This window comes from Triticum dicoccoides, chromosome 5B, assembly GCF_002162155.2.
Source record: "Triticum dicoccoides isolate Atlit2015 ecotype Zavitan chromosome 5B, WEW_v2.0, whole genome shotgun sequence".
In the NCBI taxonomy this organism is placed as follows: domain Eukaryota; kingdom Viridiplantae; phylum Streptophyta; class Magnoliopsida; order Poales; family Poaceae; genus Triticum; species Triticum dicoccoides.
Window position 1 is genome coordinate 593751431 of NC_041389.1, and position 23180 is coordinate 593774610.

A 23180-nucleotide genomic window follows, 5' to 3' on the forward strand; every position below is an offset into this window, starting at 1 on the left:
AGTTGCAACGATGTAAAATACCTTTGTATCATTTTTTATTTTTATGCAATATATCTAGTTTTTTATTTATCTATGCTATAAAAAAATATTGTGAACGCGCGTGCCGCATTTTTACGCGCTGCTGGAACGACAAGCGCGCTGCATTTAACGCAGCTGCTGGAGCCAGTGCTGCGCGCCGCGCCAAACCAGACGATGGGCGCGCGGCAACCAGTTTTTTGCGGGCGACGCGTTTGACGCCTGTTGAAGATGCTCTTAGCAACTCAGGACACGGCGCTCAGGCTCAGCTCCTGGTTCCCCGCCGTCCTAGAAACGAGTGCAGTGGTTCCGTTGCGCTTGAGGAAGCTGGAGTACCAGCGAGCCGAGAGCCTGGCCTGCCGCGGCCGCCTCTCGTCGGCGAAGTCCACGCGGTACAGCCCGTACCTCGACTGGTACCCGGCAAGGAGCTCGAACAGGTCCACGAATGCCCACGCGAAGTAGCCTCGCACGTTGGCTCCCTTCCTGCACAACAAACAAACAAACAGAGCATGAATGAACGAAGGAACTGTGAAAACTGGAAAAGAGAGAATTGAATCGGCACAACCCTAAAGGTGGCCTCAGGACGTATATTTATACTTGACCACTAGGGCACAACCGGCGCACCGGGGTACATCAGATAGATACAAGTTGTTACACGAGATAATGACTACAAAGAGACAAGAGATACTAACTAACTCCCTGTACAATATCTAGCGTGTTTAACATCCCCTCTCAATCTAAGTTTCGTACTAGAAGATTGAGATTGTGTCTATTTGAGACAAACGCCGATTCAGCTAATTGTTTCGTGAAGATATCAACAGTCTGGTCCTTGGAAGAGATGAATCTCACATCAAGTGCTTTAGCCGCGACCCTTTCACGTACAAAGTGAAAATCCACCTCTATATGTTTTGTTCTGGCATGAAAGACTGGGTTGGCAGACAAATAGGTAGCACCCAGATTGTCACACCACAGAATAGGAGGTCGAGCATAAAAACTCCAAGTTCACCAAGAACAGATTGTATCCAAATCACTTCAGTTGTTCCATTTGCTAGTGCCTTGTATTCAGACTCAGTACTCGAACGTGAGACTATGGCTTGCTTTCTTGAGCTCCAAGACACAAGGTTGGGTCCAAGAAATACCGCAAAACCGCCTGTGGATCTTCGATCATCACTGCACCCAGCCCAATCCGCATCCGAGAAGCAACTCAGCAACAACGAGGGTGATCTCTGTGTGATGAGGCCCATATCACGTGTGTGCTTTAAATACCGCAGAATGCGTTTGGCAGCTGAAAAATGCACAGTGGTTGGCGTGTGTAAGAACTGACAGACTCAATTGACTGCAAAAGAAATATCCGGCCTCGTGAGTGTCAAATACTGAAGCGCCCCAACCAAACTCCAATATTTAGTGATGTCATCCTGGTCAAGAGGTGATCCACTTTCCTTGCTGATCTTTTCACTTGAAGACATGGGTGTGGTGGATACCTTACAATTTTCCATGTTCGCACGGTGAAGTATGTCGCCAATATATTTCTATTGAGACAGAACAATGCCCCTTGGCGAGGACTTCACCTGAACTCCAAGGAAATAATGCAAGGGGCCAAGATCCTTGAGAGCAAATGAGGCTTGAAGATCAGCAAGTAACTTGGTCGTGGCAGAAGGGGATGAGCTGGCCACGATGATATCATCAACATAGACCAACATGAAAATAGTGACACCACCACGGTTGAAAACGAAAAGTGATGTATCCGCCTTTGATGCCAAAAAACCAAGTTGTTGGAGTCGAGAGCTTAACCGAGAGTACCACGCACGAGGAGCCTGCTTTAGACCATAGAGAGCCTTGTTGAGCTTACACAAGTATCTGGGTACATAAGGATCATCACACCCAGGAGGCTGACGCATGTAAACATCCTCCTGAAGAATGCCATGGAGAAAGGCATTTTGGACATCCAACTGTCGCAGAGACCAACCACGTGAAACAGCAATGGAAAGAACAAGACGTACAGTGACGGGTTTAGCCACAGGGCTGAAAGTATCATCATCGTCCAACCCATACATTTGCTTGAACCCCTTGGCAACAAGACGAGCTTTGAGACGATTAACAGAACCATCAGCCTTGTGCTTGATCTTGTATACCCACTTGCAATCAATAATGTTAACACGCGGTGGGAGAGGAACGAGCGTCCATGTACCATTTTGGCGAAGAGCATCAAGTTCTGCCTGCATTGCCGCACGCCATGCGAGAGACTGAAGGGCTTCACGGTGATTTGCAGGCTCTCGGAGAGCAAGAAACGCACGCTTGGACGGATCATAGACGATCGTTCCATCGGTGCGATGTTTAACATGACGAGTGTGATCACGAGTCCGGGTGACCATAGCGTGAGCAGTTGGTGCAGAAGATCCTGGGGCCGCATAAGATCCAGTAGCGGCGGAGGCAGACGCGTCAGCAGCCGATGTCTCCTCGGATCCCGTGCTGGAGTCGGCCACGGGCTGCCGCGCATGCAGAGATAGGGCAGCATCGGTGTGCGGGCCGTCAGCATCAGCCGACCGCGTCACGCCAGGAGCTGGGGCCGCGGCAGCAGTAGGCCGCGCCGCGGCAGCAGTAGGCCGCGCCGCGCCAGGGTCTGGGCCCGTTGACCCAGCAGCCGCCACATGGGCCCGTGCCCCAGGCGTGTCAGGTATGGCGGGGGACCGCTGTGGAACGGGTCCCACCACAGGTGAGGGGAGGCGCGCCCCATGCACGGCGTGGGCGGGAGTGGGAGACACGGTCCCAGCTGCGCCCGACACGTGGCCGCGTGGAGACGCAGACCCGTCGCTGTCGAATCCCGCTGGCGTGGGCGACGCGCAATCATGGGCCGACGCGGGATCCGAGGGAGGATCCTCACCAGAATCCGCGCCAGGATCTGCATGGGATCCTGAAACTGCTGCAGGAGGGATTTTCTGCGCCAGGGGAGTACCTGCATCCAGATTAGCATCCAAACCAGATGTGCCATAATTCATGTGATCATGCGGTAAAAGAAGGATAGCATGTTCTGAGACACGGGGAGGTGCAGGCGAGGGTTGGGGATGGGCAAAGGGAAAACGTTTTTCGTCAAAGACAACATCACATGATATGTAGATGCGAGAAGTAGGCACATGAAGGCATTTGTATCCTTTGTGCCGGATGTTGTACCCTATGAAAACACATTGTTGAGAGCAAAAAGTGAGTTTGTGGGTGTTGTAGGGACGCAAGTTAGGCCAACATGCACACCCAAACGTCTGAAGAGAAAGATAGTCCGGTTTTTGTTGGAATAATTTTTCCATGGGGCTAAGGTTAGCAATGACACGACTAGGGAGCCTATTGATGAGATAGCATGCAGATAGATATGCCTCATCCCAGAAACACAGAGGCATAGATGCATGAGATAAGAGGGAAAGGCCCATGTCGACAATGTGGCGGTGTTTTCTTTCCGCGGAACCGTTCTGTTGATGTGTGTGAGGACAGGAAACATGATGAGTAATACCAAGTTGACGAAAAAATGTGTTGCTAAGCTTTTTGTACTCTCCGCCCCAGTCCGACTGGACACATAAAATTTTACGAGCGAGAAGTCGTTCAACATGAGCGAGAAAATCACGAAAAACGTCAAACACATCACACTTTCGCTTGAGAAGATAAATCCAAACAAATTTGCTATAATCATCAATGAACGAAACATAGTACTGGAACCCGCTAGATGAAGTCTTAGCAGGCCCCCACACATCTGAGAATACTAATTCCAAAGGAAAAGAGGAAACACTCGACGATCTAGGAAAGGGAAGCTGGTGTGCTTTGCCTTGCTGACATGCATGACAAACATTGGCCAGGGACCGACTCGAGGACACTATTTTATTGGACGCCAAGATATGTTGGACGACTTGAGACGCCGGATGGCCAAACCGGGCATGCCAATCTTGAGCAGAGAGCCAAACGGAGGACAAGGCATGGGACTTCATCGGCCGGATAGGATAGAGCCCGTTTTCACATCTGCCTTGAAGAAGTACCCTCTTGGTGGTCAAATCCTTCATGAGAAAATGAGTAGGATAGTATTTTAGATAAGCATGATTATCAACAGCAAGGCGGTTAACAGAAAGAAGGTTTTTATCAGCATGAGGACCGTGAAGAATATTGCGAAGTTGAAGATTGGCAGAAGGGGTGGGAAGGATCGCATGACCACGATGAGCTATGTGCAAACCTAAGCCATCAGCCGTGTGGATGCGGTCTCTCCCAGGGTATTTCTCCCTGACAGTGAGCCGGTCCAGATCAGAAGTAATGTGGTCGGTGGCCCCCGTGTCCGTGAACCACGCAGGATCACCAAGGATGGAAGGAGGTGACGCAGCAGATAGCCCCGCCATCTTAGATTGTTGAGGTTGGAACGCGTGGTTGAAGCATTGGCCACACTCCCAGGCATAGTGCCCAGGACCACGGCTGAGTTGGCATTGGACGCGGGTGTCATTACCACCCCCGTAGTCACCGCGGTCACTACCGCCACGGTTGCCACCGTAGTCCTGACGATTACCGCCGCGGTCACCGCGGTTGCCCCCGCGGTTGTTGTTGTTGTAGTCACCGCGATCGCCGTGATTACCGCGGCCCTTGCCACGGTAGTTGCCCTTGCCGCCACGAGTGTTGTTGGTGTTTCCAGGCTTGTCACGGGCGATGTAGTTGACGGAGGAGCCGCCAGCTTGGAGATGAAGGCGCGCAGCATGGTACTCGCGACAGCGCTCAAAGGAGAGTGCGTGCGAATAGAGCTCCCCAAGAGTCATCTCATCAATCCGAGTGGTGACAACGGTGATGAGGGGCTCATAGTCGCTCTCGAGCCCGGTGATGACGGCGGTGATGATGTCGTCATCCCGCATGGGGTGACCAGCCACCGCGAGTTGATCAGCAAAGGAGCGAATCTTGGCGAAATAATCCACCATAGAGAGATTGCCCTTGCGGAAGTTTTCCATATCAAGTTTGATCTGGACAACGCTGGCGCGGCAATGAGCGGAGTACATCTCCTCAAGATGTGCCCAGATAGCACGAGAGGTGTCAAAGCGGATGACCTGCGTGAGCACGTCGTCGGTGAGAGATGCAAGGAGATAGCTAAGAACGATCTGGTCCTGCCGGTACCAAGTCGCATATTCAGGATTAACCGCTCGTTCCCCCTTGTCATCGGGTGGAAGCAGCCGAGCTGGTGTAGGACAGGTGCCATCAACATAGCCAGTGACATTGGCGATGCGAAGAGGAGGTAGGATCTGGGCTTTCCAGAGGAGGTAGTTGGAGGTGGTGAGCTTCGCCGTAATGAGGCTAGCGGAAGGAGGTGGAACAGAGGAAGTGGATGGCGCCGAGAGAGAGGCCGGCAGGGTCAGCGAGGGCATCGCAGAGGAAGTCATGGCGCCAGCGGAAGGAGATCCCATCGAGCAATTACGCGAGATGGCCTGATACCATGTGAAAACTGGAGAAGAGAGAATTGGATCGGCACAACCCTAAAGGTGGCCTCAGGACGTATATTTATACTTGGCCACTAGGGCACAACCGGCGCACCGGGGTACATCAGATAGATACAAGTTGTTACACGAGATAATGACTACAAAGAGATAAGAGATACTAACTAACTCCCTGTACAATATCTAGCGTGTTTAACAGGAACGGCGGGCACAGCTGCTGCTTTTCGAAAGTCAATGCTGAAAGAACGGGTGTATGTGACTGATCTCGAGTTCTCGACGCACCTCATCGCGTTAAGTGTGCTTTCCATGTAGCTGCCCAGGAAACCGACCCTGTCGGCGTCATCTAGGCTGTCACCGGACCTGTTTGGTTCATAAGTCCTAAGACTTTTTTTAGTCCCAACTTATAAGTCACAAGTCCCTAAAAAGTTTCTACCTGTTTGGTTCCTGGGACTTATAAGTCCCTATAAGATCATATTACAACTATAAGTCCCTATAAGTCCCTCCTTGAGAGTCTTATTTCATAAGTCCCAAATGCCCACTTTAAGTCCCTATAAGTCCCTCTTGTTTGGTTTAGATGGGACTTATAGAGACTTTTTTAAGTCCCTAAGCCAATAAGTCCATAGAAACAAACGCCCTGAAAACCACATGACTACATGAGCAACGATGCACCTTTCTTCTTTAACAGAGGCTTTTGCTTATGGTTGGGAATTCTGCTTGCCGTTCTCTTGGACATAGACCGGAAGGCTCCCGTAGGTTTCTTTCAGGTACTCCAGTTGAAGTTCCAGCCCTCTGGGATCACTTGGAACATCTGCTGGGGGACCCTGCACCCAAATAAGGATCATCTTTGACAGTTACTATCAAGCTTCTGGTATCAGTTTTTGAGTGGGTATTTCTTTTCTAATCTCTTGAAGAAGTTCAGAAACATATACCATAATTCAACGGATGTACATTGAATGACCAGAATAGTTGTTTAGCTAAAAATTGGCAACTTTGCAAAACACATTGATGACATAATATTCTTTTACCTGACCAGATGGTGGGTCTGTCCTAGAACCTGCATCATACAAAGGGGTCGTTACTTAGAAAAGTACGTTCAGCTCTTTTCTGTTACATTAGTGTACAAAAACATGCTTTGAGATGCATAACAGACTTTAAATGTGTTTCGAGGGATGATTCAAGACTGCACTCAGAGACATGCCCGATTTACGTCACTGGTGAATCTGGCTTGCCAGCTTGTCTTAGCAATTAGCATTAGCAGGACATCGTTTCGCAACACCTTGGCTAGCCTTTTTTGTTGGTAATCAGGATTCAGGAATCTCCTTGTTGCTTGTGTGACTTGTTGCTAGAAAAATGAATATTAAGCCTACTATTACACACAATTTCTAGTGCAACTGCTTAATTACCTGTTAGATGGAGAATGAATGTCCTAGAAAAAGAAACTCTAAATAAGCAATCAAATTGCACATCCACATAGTACATAACTCTGAACGGTTAAGCAACAATCCTAGTATGTAGTATCACTATCCAGAAAAGATACTTTTTTTTCGATAAAGAACATTTCATTCAATTTGATATATCGAGGTGATACAACCGCATTGAAGAATGCCCGGCCTCTGCATAGCGTGATGCGCACAGCCAACATGTCCAACAAGCCTAAAAATAAATATCGTTTTACAGGAAAAGTAAATCAGTCCAGCCTAGGATGGGGCAACGCCTATCCGGAGATTACACCGCCATCCATGTTGAGAGAAAACCTCCCTGGTTGTATGCTCCAGCCGTGTAGACGCCATCATAAAAAGGTCTCTGTCCTCCGACCTCTGCAGGATAGACCACGTACGGAGCCATCGCGTACACGCATGGATAACCTGCACAGGAGATGAAACACATTTATTGTTAAAAATCACATCATTTCTGATGAGCCACGGTGCCCAACATAAGGCAGCCGCTCCCACGAGTAGATGTGCAGAAAATTGTTTATCGATACCCGCCAACCAATTGCCGAACATGTTACGTGCCCTACGTGGGGGATATAGATTTGAAGCTACTTGAACTATGGCCCAGACTACACGAGTAAACTTACACTCAAAAATAAGTGTTTGATGGACTCGTCATGTTGGCAAAAGACACATGTCTTGCTACCTTGCCAGTTGCGTCGTGCCAAGTTATCTCTAGTTAAGATGACCCCTCTGTTTAGAAACCAGAGGAATATCTTCACTCTTAGGGGAATTTTGAGCTTCCACAATTTCTTGTTATCAACCGGTACATCAGTGTGGGTCATTGCATCATACAAGGATTTGACTGAAAAGGTACCATTCTGATGCAAATTCCATCAGAACTTGTCTGGTTCGCCTGACAGTTGAATGCCCTCCAGACGATTGAGTAATTCATTCCATGCTACCAGACGAGGCCCAATAAGGTCCCTACGGAAAGAAATATCAGGGTTTTCTTGTCCCAATACTTGTTTGATCGTGACTAATTTATGTCTGACAATCCTATACAAGCTAGGGTATTGCACCATAAGAGGAGTGGCCCCCAGCCAGGTGTCTTCCCAGAATCGAACCTGAGAACCATCCCTAACCGAGAAAGTGCCAAATTGAAAAAAGAATTCCTTGGCCTTCATCACGCCACTCCAAAAATGTGAATCACCGGGTTTCCAATGAACTTGAGAAATGGCTTTAGACCCCACGTACGTGTGTTACGAATGATTTCCTGCCATACTCCATTCTCAGTGAGTAGTTTGTATACCCATTTACTCAAGAGAGCGATGTTTTTAATCTCAAGATCCTGAACTCCAAGGCCCCCTTGACTTTTAGGTCGGCATACTATACTCCACCTAGCCAGCTGATATTTCTTGGATTCATTATCACACTGCCAAAAAAATCTGGATCTAAAATAATCGAGACGTTGTAGAACCCTTTTAGGTAAGTGGAAGAATGACAACATGTATAGAACCATGTTGCTCAGGATGGAATTAATCAGAATCAACCGTCCCCCATACGACAAGAGTTTGGCCTTCCAGCTGGCTAGGCGTTTCTCAAGTCTTTCTTCCACTTGCTTCCACTCAGCAATAGTTAAACGCCAATAGTGAATAGGAATACCTAGATACCTAATCGGGAACTGGCCGAGCTGACAGCCGAAAATCTCAGCATACTCATATGCAGACTCTGCAGCATCGCCGAAGCAGAAAAGCTCGCTCTTATGGAAGTTAATTTTGAGACCAGAGAGCTCCTCAAATGCACATAAAAGTAATTTGAGGTTTCTAGCTTTATCTAGGTCATGATCTAGAAAAAGTATAGTGTCATCCACATATTGTAGAATAGACAGTTCTTCTTCTACCAGATGAGGAATCACGCCGCTAAATTGACCGGCCACCTTAGCCCGCTCAACAAGGATAGCTAACATATCAGCTACAATGTTGAACAAAATAGGGGAAGCAGGGTCCCCTTGGCGAAGCCCCTTCCTAGTCTGAAAGTAGTTGCCAACATCATCGTTGACTTTGATAGCCACACTACCTCCAGAAACAAAACTCTCTACCCATCGACACCATTTTGGTGATAACCCCTTCATGCGCAAAGTTTGCAAAAGAAAGGGCCATTTGACTTTGTCATGTGCTTTTTCGAAGTCTATTTTGAATATGACTCCATTCAACTTTTTAAGGTGGAGCTCATGCACAGTTTCATGTAGCACAACAACTCCATCTAGTATGTTGCGTCCTTGCATAAATGTTGTTTGAGTGAGTTTGACGACGTGGTCAGCCACCCCGTTCAACCTATTAGTTGCCACCTTTGTGAATATCTTAAAGCTGACATTTAGAAGGCAAATCGGTCTATATTGTTGAATACGACTAGCCTCCTTAGTCTTGGGCAGAAGAATAATTTCCCCAAAGTTTAAACGGGCAATATCAAGGTTTTCAGCATGCAGTTGGTTAAACAACTGAACCAAATCTGCCTTAATCATATCCCAAAAACATTGATAAAACTCTGCCGGAAAACCATCTGGTCCCGGAGCCTTGTTGTGTTCCATTTGAAACACCGCCGCTCGAACTTCCTCTTCAGAGAACGGAGAGGTTAAAAACTCATTTTCTACCTCTGAAACTTGAGGTATATCATGAGTAATAGACTCGTCGAGCACAAAAGGGCTTTGAGGTGAAGGTCCAAAAAGCTCTTTGTAGTACTTAGTAATGAAATTTTTTAGCGGTGCATCCCCCTCTATACGGCCTTCGTCTTGGTCAAGAGCGAAAATACGTTTCTTTCTATGTCTGCCATTGGCGAGCATTTGAAAATACTTCGTATTATCATCACCTTGAACAATTGAGTCAGCCTTGCAACGTTAGTACCATTTAATCTCTTCCTCGCGTAAAAGGCGGGCAATTTGCTCATTTAGATGGCTTTTTTGCTCAATCTCGGCAGCAGAAAGAGGCCTCACCTCTGCAACTTTATCAAGGGTGTCGATTAAGGTAGATAGTCGCAGCTTTTCTTTTTTGTATACGCCGGCAGTGTGTTTAGCCCATCCACGAAGGAATCGTCGCAAGGCGCGAATTCGATTGTTCCATCCTTGAATGGGCGTGTTACCCCGAGGTTGACGCACCCACACTTTCTTAACCAGGTCATGGAATCCGTCTCTAGTGAGCCATCCCAGTTCAAATTTAAACCGTGGACGGTTGGAGCTTGGAGTTGTTTGTCCAAAATCGCTTAGCAAAGGAGCATGATCCGATAGGGCCTCGATTCTTTCTAGTGCGTGTACTGATGCAAGGGGATATTTATATTCCCAGTCGGTGGTCACTAGCACCCGGTCAAGTTTTTCATAAGTAGGGATTGATCGGTTATTGGCCCAGGTGTACTGACGACCAGACAAAGTGAGCTCCCGCAGGTCTAGGCTGTCAATAACAGCATTGAAGAGGAAAGGCCACCTAGTGTCAAACCGGTCATTGTTTTTTTCCTGTTGATATCTAACAAGCTCTTTAAGGAAAGCGGACTTAAACTCCTCTTGAGCAGCGCCATATACAGCCACTAGACTCCAAAGGAAGTTGTTGGACTTGTTTCGAAGGTGAAATTTGATATGATATTCACCCTTCGAAGTGGATAAAAGTTCCAAGTATGTCGAGTGGATGCCAAGCAAGATTCCACAGACCTTCTGGATGGGGGTAAAACATGCCATTCATAATCATAACCACATGAAAAGTGGTCAAGAACACATGTCTGCAAATCACGTTTACCCGACTCAGTGATGGCCACAAAGTCCAAGGCATGATCCTTTACACAATCGGCAATATGTTTGTGTTTAGCCAAGTCACCAAGACCTCTGCTATTCCAAAACATACCTCTTATGATGAACCATTTTTATATTTAGGTACCTTTGCCCTCTTAGATGGGCGCCCTCTTTTCTCCAGAAAAGATACTTACCCCTTAAACTAACTGATATGTCTGCGCCGTAGTCTCGAACGCCTGTTGCTAGAGGGCGATCATTCATGTAGAGAGAGTAGTAGTGATTTATTCCAATAAAATCTAAAGAACCCTTGATAAGTTCAGACTGAACTTCCGTGAAGGATGGAAGGCGAGAGCCAACAATCTTCTTCATTACTTCTGGGTAGTCCCCAAACACCAATGGATCTAGTATCCTGCCAGTACCGGACTTAAGATCTCAACAGTGCACGTTGATTATGCAGGCTAAATGCTTCCGGTGACAAAAATGGAGGTACAATATCATACCAGCCAAAGAAGAAATCTTTACATCTCCGAGTTGCAGCTAAATCCACAGTTGTTTTCATTCCTTCACAAAATAACATAAAAACAAACACATTCGATTCTTCTATAATTTTATTTTTAAATATCCTATAGTTAAGAATTAATTGAATCGGTTCAATTCTTGCCCTCGTATTGAAATGAATGGAATTTGTCAATGGGTAACTCCAGAAAGAGTACACACTTATACCAATAACTCCTTTTTGCATGGCCTACGTCCAAAAAGGTTCCTTAGTTTCCTATGAGCCTATACCTTGGAAAAACAGTTGCACCGTGACAGGGAGATAACGAACAATGTAATACTACCTCTGTTTATCAATAATATAAGACGTTTTGGCAGTTCAAATTAAACTGCCAAAATGTGTTATATGAATGAACAGAGGGTGTAGCTTTTTTTAGACAACAAAGAATAAGAGTCTATATAAATGATTTATGTCCCAGGAAGGCAGGAACCTAAACAAAATAAATTGACTACTCCCCCAAGAATTACTTAGCCAATGCTGAAAGATGTATATTAATAAAAAAGATGAATTACGATGTGGTCAATGCGTAATGACTGAAAATGGTGCCTCCACCCTTAAGGAAAGCTAAAATGGTTTATAATTTCACAGTTCACAAAGAACCTAAGCATCACCAAAACTTTTTAAGTACAAGATCATCCACTCACTTGATATTTTTTTCTATACAGACTGACAGCAGATGCATGAGCCATAAGGGTATTATGAGCTGCTATGTATGGTTCCACGGTAGAGTCCCCAGCGGTGCACTTTGTTGCTCCAAATGGATCCGAGCAACGGCCAGGAGGGAATGTAGCAACATCATAAGAGGCCAATATGCCAATGTTTGGCTCATTCACCGTCGTCCAAGATACAACCCTATCTCCAAACTCCCTGAAGCAAACATCTGCATATGCTGTGAAATCTTCGCTGCATTTCTCAGATTTGAAAATATGAATAGAACAAATGATTATGTCATCTGCATATGCCAATGGCATATAAAATCGCCACTGTGGTAGAGTTATCTGTTTGGTAGTGAAATCATATATACACTTACATGATTCTGGGGCTTAACCATCCACCATACTCGTCTTCAAGAATCTGGGGGAGATCTAGGTGGTGGAGTGTGATGTGGACTTGAATTCCTGGGATAAATACCACGGAGACCAGACGGTTCAAACTTTTATTTGCATGCATTTCTCTTTCTTGAGAAGGAACATGATTATATGAAGTTTGAATCTAACAACCGATTGCAGTTAAACATTTAAAATGCTCAAGGATCTAATAAAAATACTTGCCATGATTCACTAGCTCGTCAATGAGGTTATTGTAGTATTGTAGCCCTTTGGGATTGACAGCTCCGCGTCCATCTACAAACCCGAAATTTCCAGAAACAATGAGATCAATTAGAAAACTAATTAAAGCAATTTGTTCTGATGAAGGTCATGATAATTTCTGTACTTGGAATGAGCCTTGACCAGGAGATGGAGAACCTATAGGCCTCTAGGCCTGTCTCATACATGTGCTTGACATCCTCCTGCAAAATTATACTATAAGCCAAATTTCTTTCAGAATTACTAAAGCATAGATGCTCAAGATTTGCAAGGCCCCATATTATTTACTCCTACCATGTATTTGTGGTACCCATCTGCAGCAACATCTCCCGTGCTTTTGTCTGGCATTTTGCCTGCAAGATGAAAAATCTAGCTGTCAAAATTGACCAAACCATGATTGGTCAACCACATCAAGTTCCGGTCTTGGCTATTGCCAATAATTTTTCTGAATTCAGTTATGCTTCAGCAACATAAATGCTAGCTGTGTAAATTGTTCCACCAAGAGGGCACTCGTCCCAAATATCCGCTCAACGCATCAATTAGGAAAACTGATCACAAATTGCTCGAGGTGCTATTTGTTACGCATTGGGAAATATCCATGGTCAGGCTAAAACAAAATGCAGCACCGGAAAACCAGGAGGTAGATTTCACAAAGAGACATGTAGCAACCAACCTGCGTGAGTGAAAGTGTCCCAACTGCTTGGGCTCCTGCCATCCTCAGCAACAGCACCCTCATACTTGCAGGCAAAAGAAACAGACATCAAAATTGATTAAACGGACGACGAACTAAACACGCCAGAACTCTCAGCCCAAACAAGGTAAGATCACTTACTTGGTATGCCGAGGTTCCAGCTCCAAAGACGAACTCCTGTGGGAAATCTCTTCTTGTGAAGCCAAGGCCAGTCGCAGCCGCACCCTGAACCCAGAGGGACAGCAAGAGGTAGAAGAAGGAATCAGAGGCACCCCCCATCTGTGGCTGTCTTCTTCTGTGCACTGATTAATAAAAGACACACCGCGTTATTTCAGAAAACAAATTCCACGAATTGAGCAGGACTGTCTGTGCATAAAAAAGGAAGAGCAGGCATTGCAGCAGGATGGATGGTGAGCGCCAGCATCGGCGCCTGTCCCTCTTCTCCAGCTTCTGGCGCGCTGATGGAACCGCGGAAACGATCAGTTGACATTGAACAGGCACTGGCAGTGGCTTCCGCTAGCACGCCGGCAGCTTACTGGACAGCGGAGTGCTCGGCGGCGCCGGCGGAGATGGAGGGGCCAACGCTTTCACGGAAGAATCGAAGTGCGAAAGTGGAGGGGAAGAAGAAACACCAACGCATGCAGAGGAAACAATAATGGGACGGGGTATCCGTCCCTACCCTAGTAGCTCGTCGTCTCGCCGCCGACGAGTCAGTGGCCCCGCCAGTAGACGGAGAACACTGTCGAGTGCCTTTTTCTTTTCTTTTTTTTTGAGGCAGAGTGCATGTTCATGGAGCAGAGTGCCTGTGAAACTAAAAAGCTTAAACTGTGGCGGCGATTCCCAACAAAAGGCACTCCATGGATTTATTTTTTTAACTAAAAAGCTTAAATTTTAAAAATTACAAAATTAAGTCCTCCATGGAGCTCGGCCTCCAAGACGGCCTACTCAACCCAAATCAATCTCAACATACCCAACCTTTTGAATTTACTAACTCTCGTCTAAATAAAAATTAGTTAAATCTCCTCTAGCCGTCATCCTATCTGGTTTTACATGGTGATTCATATAGTATATATTGTTCTGTTTCCATTTGATTTATTTACATCTTTTGGGGTTATCATTTTCATTCTCTTTTCACGTGCAACACGCATGGAGAAAAACCAGATGAAAAACAATTAATAAACATACTAAATAACTAAAGTTTACTAGAAAAACGTACATGAAAAGTGACATACACTAATTATCACATCACATAAATTAAAGTAATGACTTCACTAAAAGTTTATCCAGTTTAGTTGCTTAGTATGTTTATTAATTGTTTTGGTTTATGTCGGTTCTACTAATATTTCATGCTTGAAAGTTGGGATGTAGGAGACATGCGGCTAGGAGAAAGAAGAACATGACGATGTGTGTTGGTCACCCTCTATGTCAAGACATCAAGAGAAAATCCAGATTTTTATGGTGAAATGTGAGACATCACACACACATTGCTCTCTAATGACATGCTCATAAAACAGAAAACAACGTTAGTTAGTACTTTTATTTTATTTATTATTACATTGCAATGCACGGCCATTTACTTTTTTTTATCAATTACACGTGCATTTAGCTCGTAATAATCTTTCCCACTTGTAAAAATTTGAGTTGGTGATGAATTCACCCACCTTTAAATCTTTTTTTAATTCCTACACGTGGAGCACGTTGCAGGTAGCACCAAATGAAATCAAAAATTGCCAAGCCACGAGTCCAACTCTGGATGAATCTGAAAGGTCAGCATCGTTAATAGTACAGTCAATTGGCTATATGACATTGTCATCTCATCTATAGCCGAGCTTATAGCCGGCAAGTACGATAGTTGCATGATCTTGACAACACCCTCGCTGAAGTGTGAGACCTCAACAAGGTGGCTGCGGGTGAGCTCAGCTCAGCTCTTTTGTCTTGTCGTGTTTCCTTGCGTCACCAATGAGATGAACCATAGCGCAGCATCCCGTCCTGCTATAAGATACGACCACTCTATCACAGGTAGCTATTGACCATGAAGAGTAGAAAATAATCACATTGGTGGAACCCATTTCCCACATGAACCACTTCCCAATCAAGCTCCATGTAACAAATCAGAAATCAGTTGTCCTTTAATATCCCAACTCCGACACAAGCTTTAACAATACATATTCATATGGAAATTGTAGTGACCACATATCATCGTAACCTCTGGATTGATGTATAGTTTGCTATGCACGATCTTTATTTATAGGCGTGTGCCATTTATGTTATTCATGCTTTCTTTATGCAGATTAGTTGACGATCATCTAAACATGCATGCCCACTCGCAAAATAAAGAATCACGCTTCAAGATTGCATGCATGCATCCACTCAAGTTCATGCTTTCTTTATGCAAATTAGTTGATGAATAATCAGAACATGAGTGAACATTGCATGAATGCATTCATGTCATACAAGATGACCTATATGTATCAAATGCCATATGCATGGAAATTACATGCACGGCTGAACCCATTTTATTCTTCACCATATAGAGATGCGCGGGGTTAACCTCATCTCTATAGTAATCTTTCCCACTTCTAAAACTTTTAGTTGGTAGTGAGTTCACCCACCTTCAACTCTTTTAGAATTCCTTTGCGTGAAGCATGTTGCACCTAGCACCAAATGAAATAAAAATTTGCCAATCCACGAGGCTAACTTTGGATGAATCTGGAAGGTCAACATGGTTAATAGTACAACCATCAGTTGACTATATGATGTTGTTATGTCATCTATAGCCTAGTTTATGGCCGCCAAATATAATAGTTGCATGTAAAAGTGCACTATTTTGTTGATACATGGCCCACCCTCTCTCTCTCTCTCACACACACACACACACAAAGTGTCTAAGAGCGCCTATTGCAACCGGTTGGCCCACTTCTCTTCTCTCTTCTCCAACTCATCAAAAATATAATATTTCAAGTCTTACAATCCGCCTACATCATCTTACTGTACTTGCTCTAACCAATAACACACGCACTTGTTTCCCGTACAAAGAGCAACAACAGAATAAAATAATATGCCCACTAAGTTTCTTGGGGAGATAAAAAGGCCATCCTTCAAGACCTCCACGCCGAGCGCTGCACTTCGCCGTTTTTGACTGTTTCTTTCCATTCCCTTCTCGGTTATCGTCCACCGCAATAGATCACAAATGCCGATTCACATTAAGTATTAAGTATATGATTCTATCGCCTTTTTACAAAAGAACGAAAAATGGGTTTCAAGTCAAGAAACATATACAGAGATTTAAACCTTTATTTGTAGGGGGCTGGTATATTATGTCTGGTAGATGTTCACTAAACCAGTTATGAGAAATTGGGACTATATGTTATGTTTGTTCAACACAAATAACCATGTTAATGAAATAAAAAAAGAATATGTTGTTGATCCCATTGTTCCCACAATTTATGCCTTTTTGACAGATTTTATTTATTATTTTCCCTATACTTTTGCTATTCCACCTCATTTTTTGTACGTAGTTTCTTAGCATAGCACGGGCGTCTTACTAGTTTTTTTTTTTTTAGAAATACGGGCGTCTTACTAGTAATACTAATAACTTCAGCCTGATGATAAAAAAAAATAACTTCAGTCTGAATCCAGAAAATGGACCATATACACCGGAAATGCTTCCAGCAGCCCAAAGTTGTGCGTCCGGGCCGGCTGTGTAGCGAGAATGCCCTTGGGCCTAGCCCACCCGACCCAGTCCGGTTTTCACTTTCTTTCTTGTGGAAGGCGTAAGAGCAGACTGACACAAACATCCCGAAGCGGCAGCCAAAGAACTCAGAGCCTCCGAGAGAGACGACCCAACTCTGAATTCGCAAGCCTCGCTTACTCGCCGGAGCAGCCCACCCAGCACCCACCAGATGGCCGCGGCAATGGAGGTCGACGCCGGCGGGGAGAAGCCGTCGGAGAAGGAGCTCTTCCTCGCCGCGGAGTCCGGGGCCGCCGGCGTCTTCTCCTCCCTCGCCCCCGCCGACCTCGCCGCAGCCCTCTCCCTCCGCAACGAGGACGGCCGCTCCCTCATCCACGTCGCCGCCTCCTCCGCCCGCCCCGAGGCAAGCGCCGCTGCTTCCCCGCGCGATTAGCCCCCAAATCTGCCCCGCCTCCGGGTTTAGGGTTTTGACCCGTTTGGCTTTGGGGAGCTGTTTGATGTTTTAGGCCGTCGCCGCGCTTGTGGCTGCGGGGGGCGACGCCGTGGCGAGCGCCGTGAACGGGAAGGACGAGGAAGGGTGGGCGCCCATTCACTCGGTGGCCAGCAGCGGCAACGCCCAGATCATCGACATCCTGCTCGATCACGGTACGAGACCGTGCCGTTGTACTTGCGTGAATTTGTCCTGTTTGTGCTTACAAGCTCCTACACTTAGTTGGTGAAATTAGGATGACGGGTTGATATCTTCTGATGATTCTTGCTTGCACGGGTTATTTCTGCCTAGTGCGATAATTAGCAGGTATTGCTCCTGGAAATGTTTGTTCTTAATAGGGCGATTTGTTCGAATTGTCATTGCCTGACTGATTTATCCTAGATGACCGATGGTTCCATGATTTTGTTTAGTTATGCTCAACTTCCTGTGCAGCTGATAAAGGTGAATTTGACAGGGTATCAATTTTGGAACTGTTGATTTTGCCATGTTCCATACAGTATTTGGATGCAACGTAAGTTGAACAGCTAGAATGATTCCAGCAGGGTATTAAACATTACTCGAAGAAATATTGGGTTTTGGGTAGCTCATTATTTCTGCTTTGCTTTTTTTCTCTCAGGCAAACTTTGCCATGAATTATACTCCCTCCGTTCCTAAATATAAGTCTTTTTAGAGATTTCAAATGGACTATCACATACAGATGTATATAGACATATTTTAGAGTATAGATTCACTCATTTTACTCAGTATGTAGTCACTTGTTGAAATCTCTACAAGGACCTATATTTAAGAACGGAGGGAGTACTACATATCGCTGATGTCCTGTTCTTAGTTCTTATTCAGTACTTCTCCTATCATATGACACTTTAGTTTATATATGTAGCAAGATAAAATAGAGCTGATATGCATGGCAAGAATAGGACTGATGTGGAGTAGAATGTTATACATCTTCATTTCTGGATAAGTTGTTTAATCCTTCTGAAAAAGGTGACTATCTGATGTCTCTGGCACTGCGTAGCACATTGGCCTAACTAACTAGGTATCAAATGTTGTTTGAAAGTCCTTTGTGCAGGACGACCATACGCGGCTAGATTTCTGTTAAGGGGGAGTGTGTTTCCCCCTAGGGTTGAAGAAGCCACACCAGTTTGTTGGTTTTTCTTGTTTGTTTACTTTTGTGTTTTTATGTGCAGTATATTGCGATGAAATTAGCACCTATCCTGCTACTTCTGTAAAAAAAAAGTCTCCCTGCTGTAGATATGCCTTCTGTAATAGGCATTATGCTATGCTATGTTGCTGCTTTTAAATGAGTTTATACTCCATTCATCTGTATGAATTTGATATCTCAGTATAATCTTCACCTTTTTGCGAGTTCCTGGTAACAGACATAACTATAGTTATTATAAATTTAATATATACCAGGTGCAAATGTTGATTTGACTACTGATGCTGGCCGAACTGCTCTTCACTATGCTGCTAGTAAAGGAAGGCTTAACATTGCTGAAATGCTGATAGCTCATCGTGCAAATGTCAACAAGAAAGATAAGGTTTGTAAACTTCTAATGGTCTAGAAGGAATACCATGAATGGACTCTCAAATCTGGTTCCATGTAATTTAAGTGCTTATGGCTGGTTGTACAAGCACCTCAAGCCCATAAGGAGAATGAAATATTTTTATAGGGAGGGTTATGATATGATCTATGAACATAAAACTGCAAATGAAATTTTATGAGAAGGCTGAAATGTTTACAGTGTAAGTTTTTTTCTTTTGTAGAAATTTACTTTAGCAAGATTGCTGTCCTCTGGATGCCATTCAGGCATAGAAGTTAACTGTGGTGTAGACAACCATCTATATGTACAAATATTATGTTAATTTGAAGTATTAACTGTCAAGTGCAGTAGTTTCTATGAAATACATTTGTCCACTGCTTTCTACATTATCATTGCAGCGTGTTTGAAGTAATTTGGCAGACATGTAAAACATTGAATTACTATCTTGTCAGTTTGGCTGCACACCCCTGCATAGAGCTGCGAGTACTGGAAATGCTGAGCTGTGTGAATACCTGCTTGAAGAAGGCGCAGATATTGATGCAGTTGACAAGCTAGGACAATCACCTCTAATGCATGCCGTCATATGCGAGGACAGAGGGGTAATATTTCCTTTGCTTTCATGCACCACCTCATTGTATTCATAGGTTATGTTGATGCTCTTTCAAATGGCTAAGAGGCTTGGAGCTTCTGTATATATTTTTATGTGTTGCATCATAGGTACACCTTAACTGCTCAATTAAGTTGCAGTTAAATGCTCAGGACAATGATGTTAATATTTTCACCGACTTGGTGTTCAACTATGTAGACTACTTAGTTCATTAGGCAGCCCATTGGGTTTCATAAGTCAAGGAATAATCCTGACATCTCCACGAGTTGATTCGTTTCAAAAATCTCCATCTATGTTGGTTAACTGTTCTCTGATATCCTTTTGTAAATAGATGTGGATTACTTGTATTTCTGCTGATTCTTGCGTTATAATCGCTGTTTTAGGTTGCCTTTCTGCTGATCAGACATGGTGCCGATGTTGACATTGAAGACAAGGAGGGCTACACTGTCCTTGGCCGAGCCTCTGATAGCTTCAGGCCTGCACTGATTGATGCGGCCAAGGCAATGCTCGAAGGCTGAGGATGTTTTGCTGCCCTAAGGTAAGAGATAGATGGAAGAACATGTGGAGTAGAAAAACTGCCGCTGTGTACCTTGTGGTATAAGTATGAAGTGTTTCCCTCCAAAATCAGATTGACCAGCCAGACTTTTTGTTCGCGGTTAATGATTCTCGTGTTGACTTTGGTGTTCTGCTTTTGTGCTCTCTTCAGATGACTTACTGACGATTGTCGTAGTTCAGGACAAAAATGAAAACTTGGTTCTCTTCTGCCAACAGAACTTTTTAGGCTGTGAATTATATGTATTACGCGACACCTGCTTTGAGTAGATGTGAACTTGGTCTGTATGTGTTTCTTTACCATACGATTAGTAGTTCCAGCTACTCTAATTTTGTGTGCTCACATTGCTTCACCGAATATCCCAGTCCCGTATTTATGCTTTGTGAGCCGTCCACTGCTAACTGGAATATGTTTTGGTAGCTTCTTGCGGACTATGAAAACGTAGCTTGTCAACCAAGTGACAGATGAACTGGAAACCTTCGTGTTAAAGCTGGAGCAAGGATTTTGTCATTAAGCCAATGATGGTGGCATCCAATGCCCGTAATGTGCGCAGCGCCACGAGTCGTGTTCCCCATAATTAGTACTAGTACGGTTACTAATGATCTTCATTATGGCGTGGCGTGCATAGCTGGTGCATCCGCCCTGCGTCTTGTATGACACACTCCATAAAGCTCGTTGTGCTACGTCTACCAGGGTCCCTATTTCTTCCCCCTTCTGTTTCTGGTGCCTTGGTTTGTTCACGTTCCCAGACAGGACCATAGGAACTTAGGAAGGAGTTAATGAGCAACGCAAGTCCGTGTCGTAGACGCTCCGCCATGCTCCATTGCCCAGCCCACAAATGAAGACGGGGAAAGCACGGGTCGCGATGAAAACAAATGTGGAACCGGTGGATCCTCTGTCCCCTGCGATCCGCATTGAAACCGGGGCCATGTGGTATCCAACGCGGACGCATGTGATCTCCTGCTGCTAGCTTGGCTGGTTCGCGCCGTGCCGCATCCTGCCTTGGCTTCTGTCGGCCAGGTACGTCCCCGTCCTCAGGCCGGTCACTGGCCGATCTCTGTGGGGAGCTTCTTATTTAAGACGAGCAGTTAGCGCATGATAGGACTACTGCACTAGGTCCCAGTAGCAGCTAAATCCTAACCATCACATAATAATCAGTCACATATTGCCGCATATTTGTTCTCCAGAGTTTGTAATCCTGGCCGGTTGATGGCTTTGTTAATTCAAAGTCGGGCTCTTCGCGAGCCTTCGTTCTAAAAAAAATATTGCCGCGTAACAGCGCGGGGGTTCGGTCGTTCAGTGTTGAAATTTTGGCACCCGCCGAGCGTTTTCTGCACGGCGGTGCCTGGGAGACCTATCCAGATGCGGCGGCGTTCCTCGCACGGCATGTCCGATTTTGTTTACGCGCGCAAATTCCGGCTGGTGGTACGGGCCAGCCACCCCGCCGTGCCGAAACCACACCCAAAAAAAACCAAAAAATAGTACACTACTTCTTCACAGAGCAACTGATGAACGCAAAGTTAAAAAAACCAAAAAAATAGTACGCTATTTCTCCAGTCCAGTGCACTCTTCACACTTGACAAATCAATCCGCCGGTAACCATTTGGTCCCGCAAATCCACACCGCTAATCTCACCCAAGAACGTCCGTGGCACTGCCATTCTCTCCTATCCTAGGAACACACACCAAAGAAATGAAGAAATGGGGAAGGAAACTCCAAACAACAAACGAGCTCGGAACTAGCACCAGATCAGATCGGCTAGACTAGACCGCCCTGAGCAGCGCGGCGAGGACGGCGACGGCGGCGTAGAGGGCGACCCCGGCGCGCGGCCCGGCGAGCGCGGCGGAGCGGTGGTGCTGCGCGGAGGGCGGCGGCGACGGCGGCGGCAGCTTCTGGGACTTGATGGCCAGCCGCATCCCGCCGGGGCAGTAGCCGAAGCTGCAGATGAAGTAGTAGGTCTTGGTCTCGTTGAGCTCGAAGGCGAAGCTGCGGCCCTTGCTGTAGTTGTAGATGGCGTTGCTGGCGTCGCACCGGTTGTACCCGGACTCGTTCACCTCCACCACGTCCGCCTGCCCCGCCGTGTAGTAGAACACTGCAATGCATGAGCGCAACACCAGACGAACCGAGTCAGTCAGCCAGCCGGCCGGCCGACCGGAGGTAGAGTATTACGGCGGAGAAAGAAAGAAAGAAAGAAAGAAAGGCGGCCTCGCATCTCCTTCCGCGGCCGCGCTCCGGCGACCAGATCTGCTGGCGGCGGCTGGGCTCGAGCTCGAGCTCGAAGCTAGGCGTAAAGAGTAAAGTGAAGTAACCGCGCGCGCACGTACCGAGCCAGTCGCCCTTGTAGAAGGGGCCGTGCTCCTGCTCCCAGCCGGAGTAGTTGGTGTTGGGCAACCAGTTGACCTTGATCTTGTTCGCCGTCGTCGTCGCCGGCAGCGCCGCGCACGCGGCCACCGCCACCAGCACCGCGGCCCACGCAGCCCTCCGCCGCTCCATCGCCTCTTCCTCGTCCGACGAGGAACCAGGGGCGACGAGATGTGCGCGGCTGTTTCTTGCTTCTTCAAAATGGAACGAGCTGGGCGGGGGCAGAGGAGGAAGGTGGTGGGATGGGACGGTGGCCGGCCTGGCCAAGGTCTTAAAAAGAGGAGAGGCGGCACGTGGGAGCGGGGTCCAGGCAGGAGTCTGGAACTCTGGAGGCGCCAGGCGGTGTGCCGGGGAGACGCCATCGTGGCCGTCCGTTCCCGGATCCTGGGGCGGTGTGTTAGACTATGTATAGCTTCTGTACCTATGTACGTATTGTAACAGAACCATTATATATAATGAGATAAGCCATCCCTAGAGGGTTGTGCTGGTTCCCAAAACTTATTGTCTTACATGGTATCACGCTAGGTTACGATCGCTTCCGCTTCTAAACCCTAATACCCGCACCGCCGCCGCAGCCGCCGCCGCCTTCACCGCCGCCGCCGCGCCACCGATCGCGCCGCCGCCATGTCGAGCGCCGCCACCACCGGTTCCACTGCTGCGGGCTTCCTCCCGGCCTCTCTTGCGGCTCTGCTCAACCTCCCGCTCGATGTCGTCTC

At 46.2% G+C, this 23180-nt stretch overlaps 3 protein-coding genes across 3 annotated transcripts; 1 reads left to right on the forward strand and 2 right to left on the reverse strand.

Annotated features, from left to right (window-relative positions):
- Positions 1-260: 260 nt before the first annotated feature.
- Positions 261-13497, reverse strand: LOC119310223 (beta-glucosidase 2-like). The gene is made up of 14 exons (XM_037586040.1): positions 13360-13497; positions 13201-13264; positions 12822-12880; positions 12655-12730; positions 12492-12563; positions 12251-12338; positions 11865-12123; positions 11342-11409; positions 11165-11212; positions 10859-11073; positions 6482-6510; positions 6171-6277; positions 5739-5816; positions 261-498 (listed from the first exon to the last, which is right to left on the reverse strand). The coding sequence occupies exons 1-14, from the start codon at positions 13495-13497 to the stop codon at positions 261-263; spliced, it is 1539 nt and encodes a 512-aa protein (XP_037441937.1).
- Positions 13498-17014: 3517 nt separating this feature from the next.
- On the forward strand, positions 17015-20386 carry LOC119311878 (26S proteasome non-ATPase regulatory subunit 10-like). The gene is made up of 5 exons (XM_037587589.1): positions 17015-17312; positions 17416-17554; positions 18816-18940; positions 19396-19542; positions 19934-20386. The coding sequence occupies exons 1-5, from the start codon at positions 17121-17123 to the stop codon at positions 20066-20068; spliced, it is 738 nt and encodes a 245-aa protein (XP_037443486.1). The 5' UTR covers positions 17015-17120; the 3' UTR covers positions 20069-20386.
- A 1223-nt stretch (positions 20387-21609) lies between these two features.
- Positions 21610-22717, reverse strand: LOC119311879 (lamin-like protein). The gene is made up of 2 exons (XM_037587590.1): positions 22428-22717; positions 21610-22195 (listed from the first exon to the last, which is right to left on the reverse strand). The coding sequence occupies exons 1-2, from the start codon at positions 22594-22596 to the stop codon at positions 21867-21869; spliced, it is 498 nt and encodes a 165-aa protein (XP_037443487.1). The 5' UTR covers positions 22597-22717; the 3' UTR covers positions 21610-21866.
- Positions 22718-23180: the final 463 nt, after the last annotated feature.

Bases quoted from the DNA above. Each gene is read 5' to 3' on its own strand.
- LOC119310223 (XM_037586040.1), bottom strand. From the start codon at position 13,497: ATGGGGGGTGCCTCTGATTCCTTCTTCTACCTCTTGCTGTCCCTCTGG. The intron at 13,265-13,359 runs GTAAGTGATCTT...TTTGCCTGCAAG, and splicing joins CTGGAACCTCGGCATACCAA to TATGAGGGTGCTGTTGCTGA. The intron at 12,564-12,654 runs GTACAGAAATTA...TCGGGTTTGTAG, and splicing joins CTGGTCAAGGCTCATTCCAA to ATGGACGCGGAGCTGTCAAT.
- LOC119311878 (XM_037587589.1), top strand. From the start codon at position 17,121: ATGGCCGCGGCAATGGAGGTCGACGCCGGCGGGGAGAAGCCGTCGGAG. The intron at 17,313-17,415 runs GCAAGCGCCGCT...TTGATGTTTTAG, and splicing joins CCTCCTCCGCCCGCCCCGAG to GCCGTCGCCGCGCTTGTGGC. The intron at 18,941-19,395 runs GTTTGTAAACTT...CTATCTTGTCAG, and splicing joins ATGTCAACAAGAAAGATAAG to TTTGGCTGCACACCCCTGCA.
- LOC119311879 (XM_037587590.1), bottom strand. From the start codon at position 22,596: ATGGAGCGGCGGAGGGCTGCGTGGGCCGCGGTGCTGGTGGCGGTGGCC. The intron at 22,196-22,427 runs GTACGTGCGCGC...CATGCATTGCAG, and splicing joins CTACAAGGGCGACTGGCTCG to TGTTCTACTACACGGCGGGG.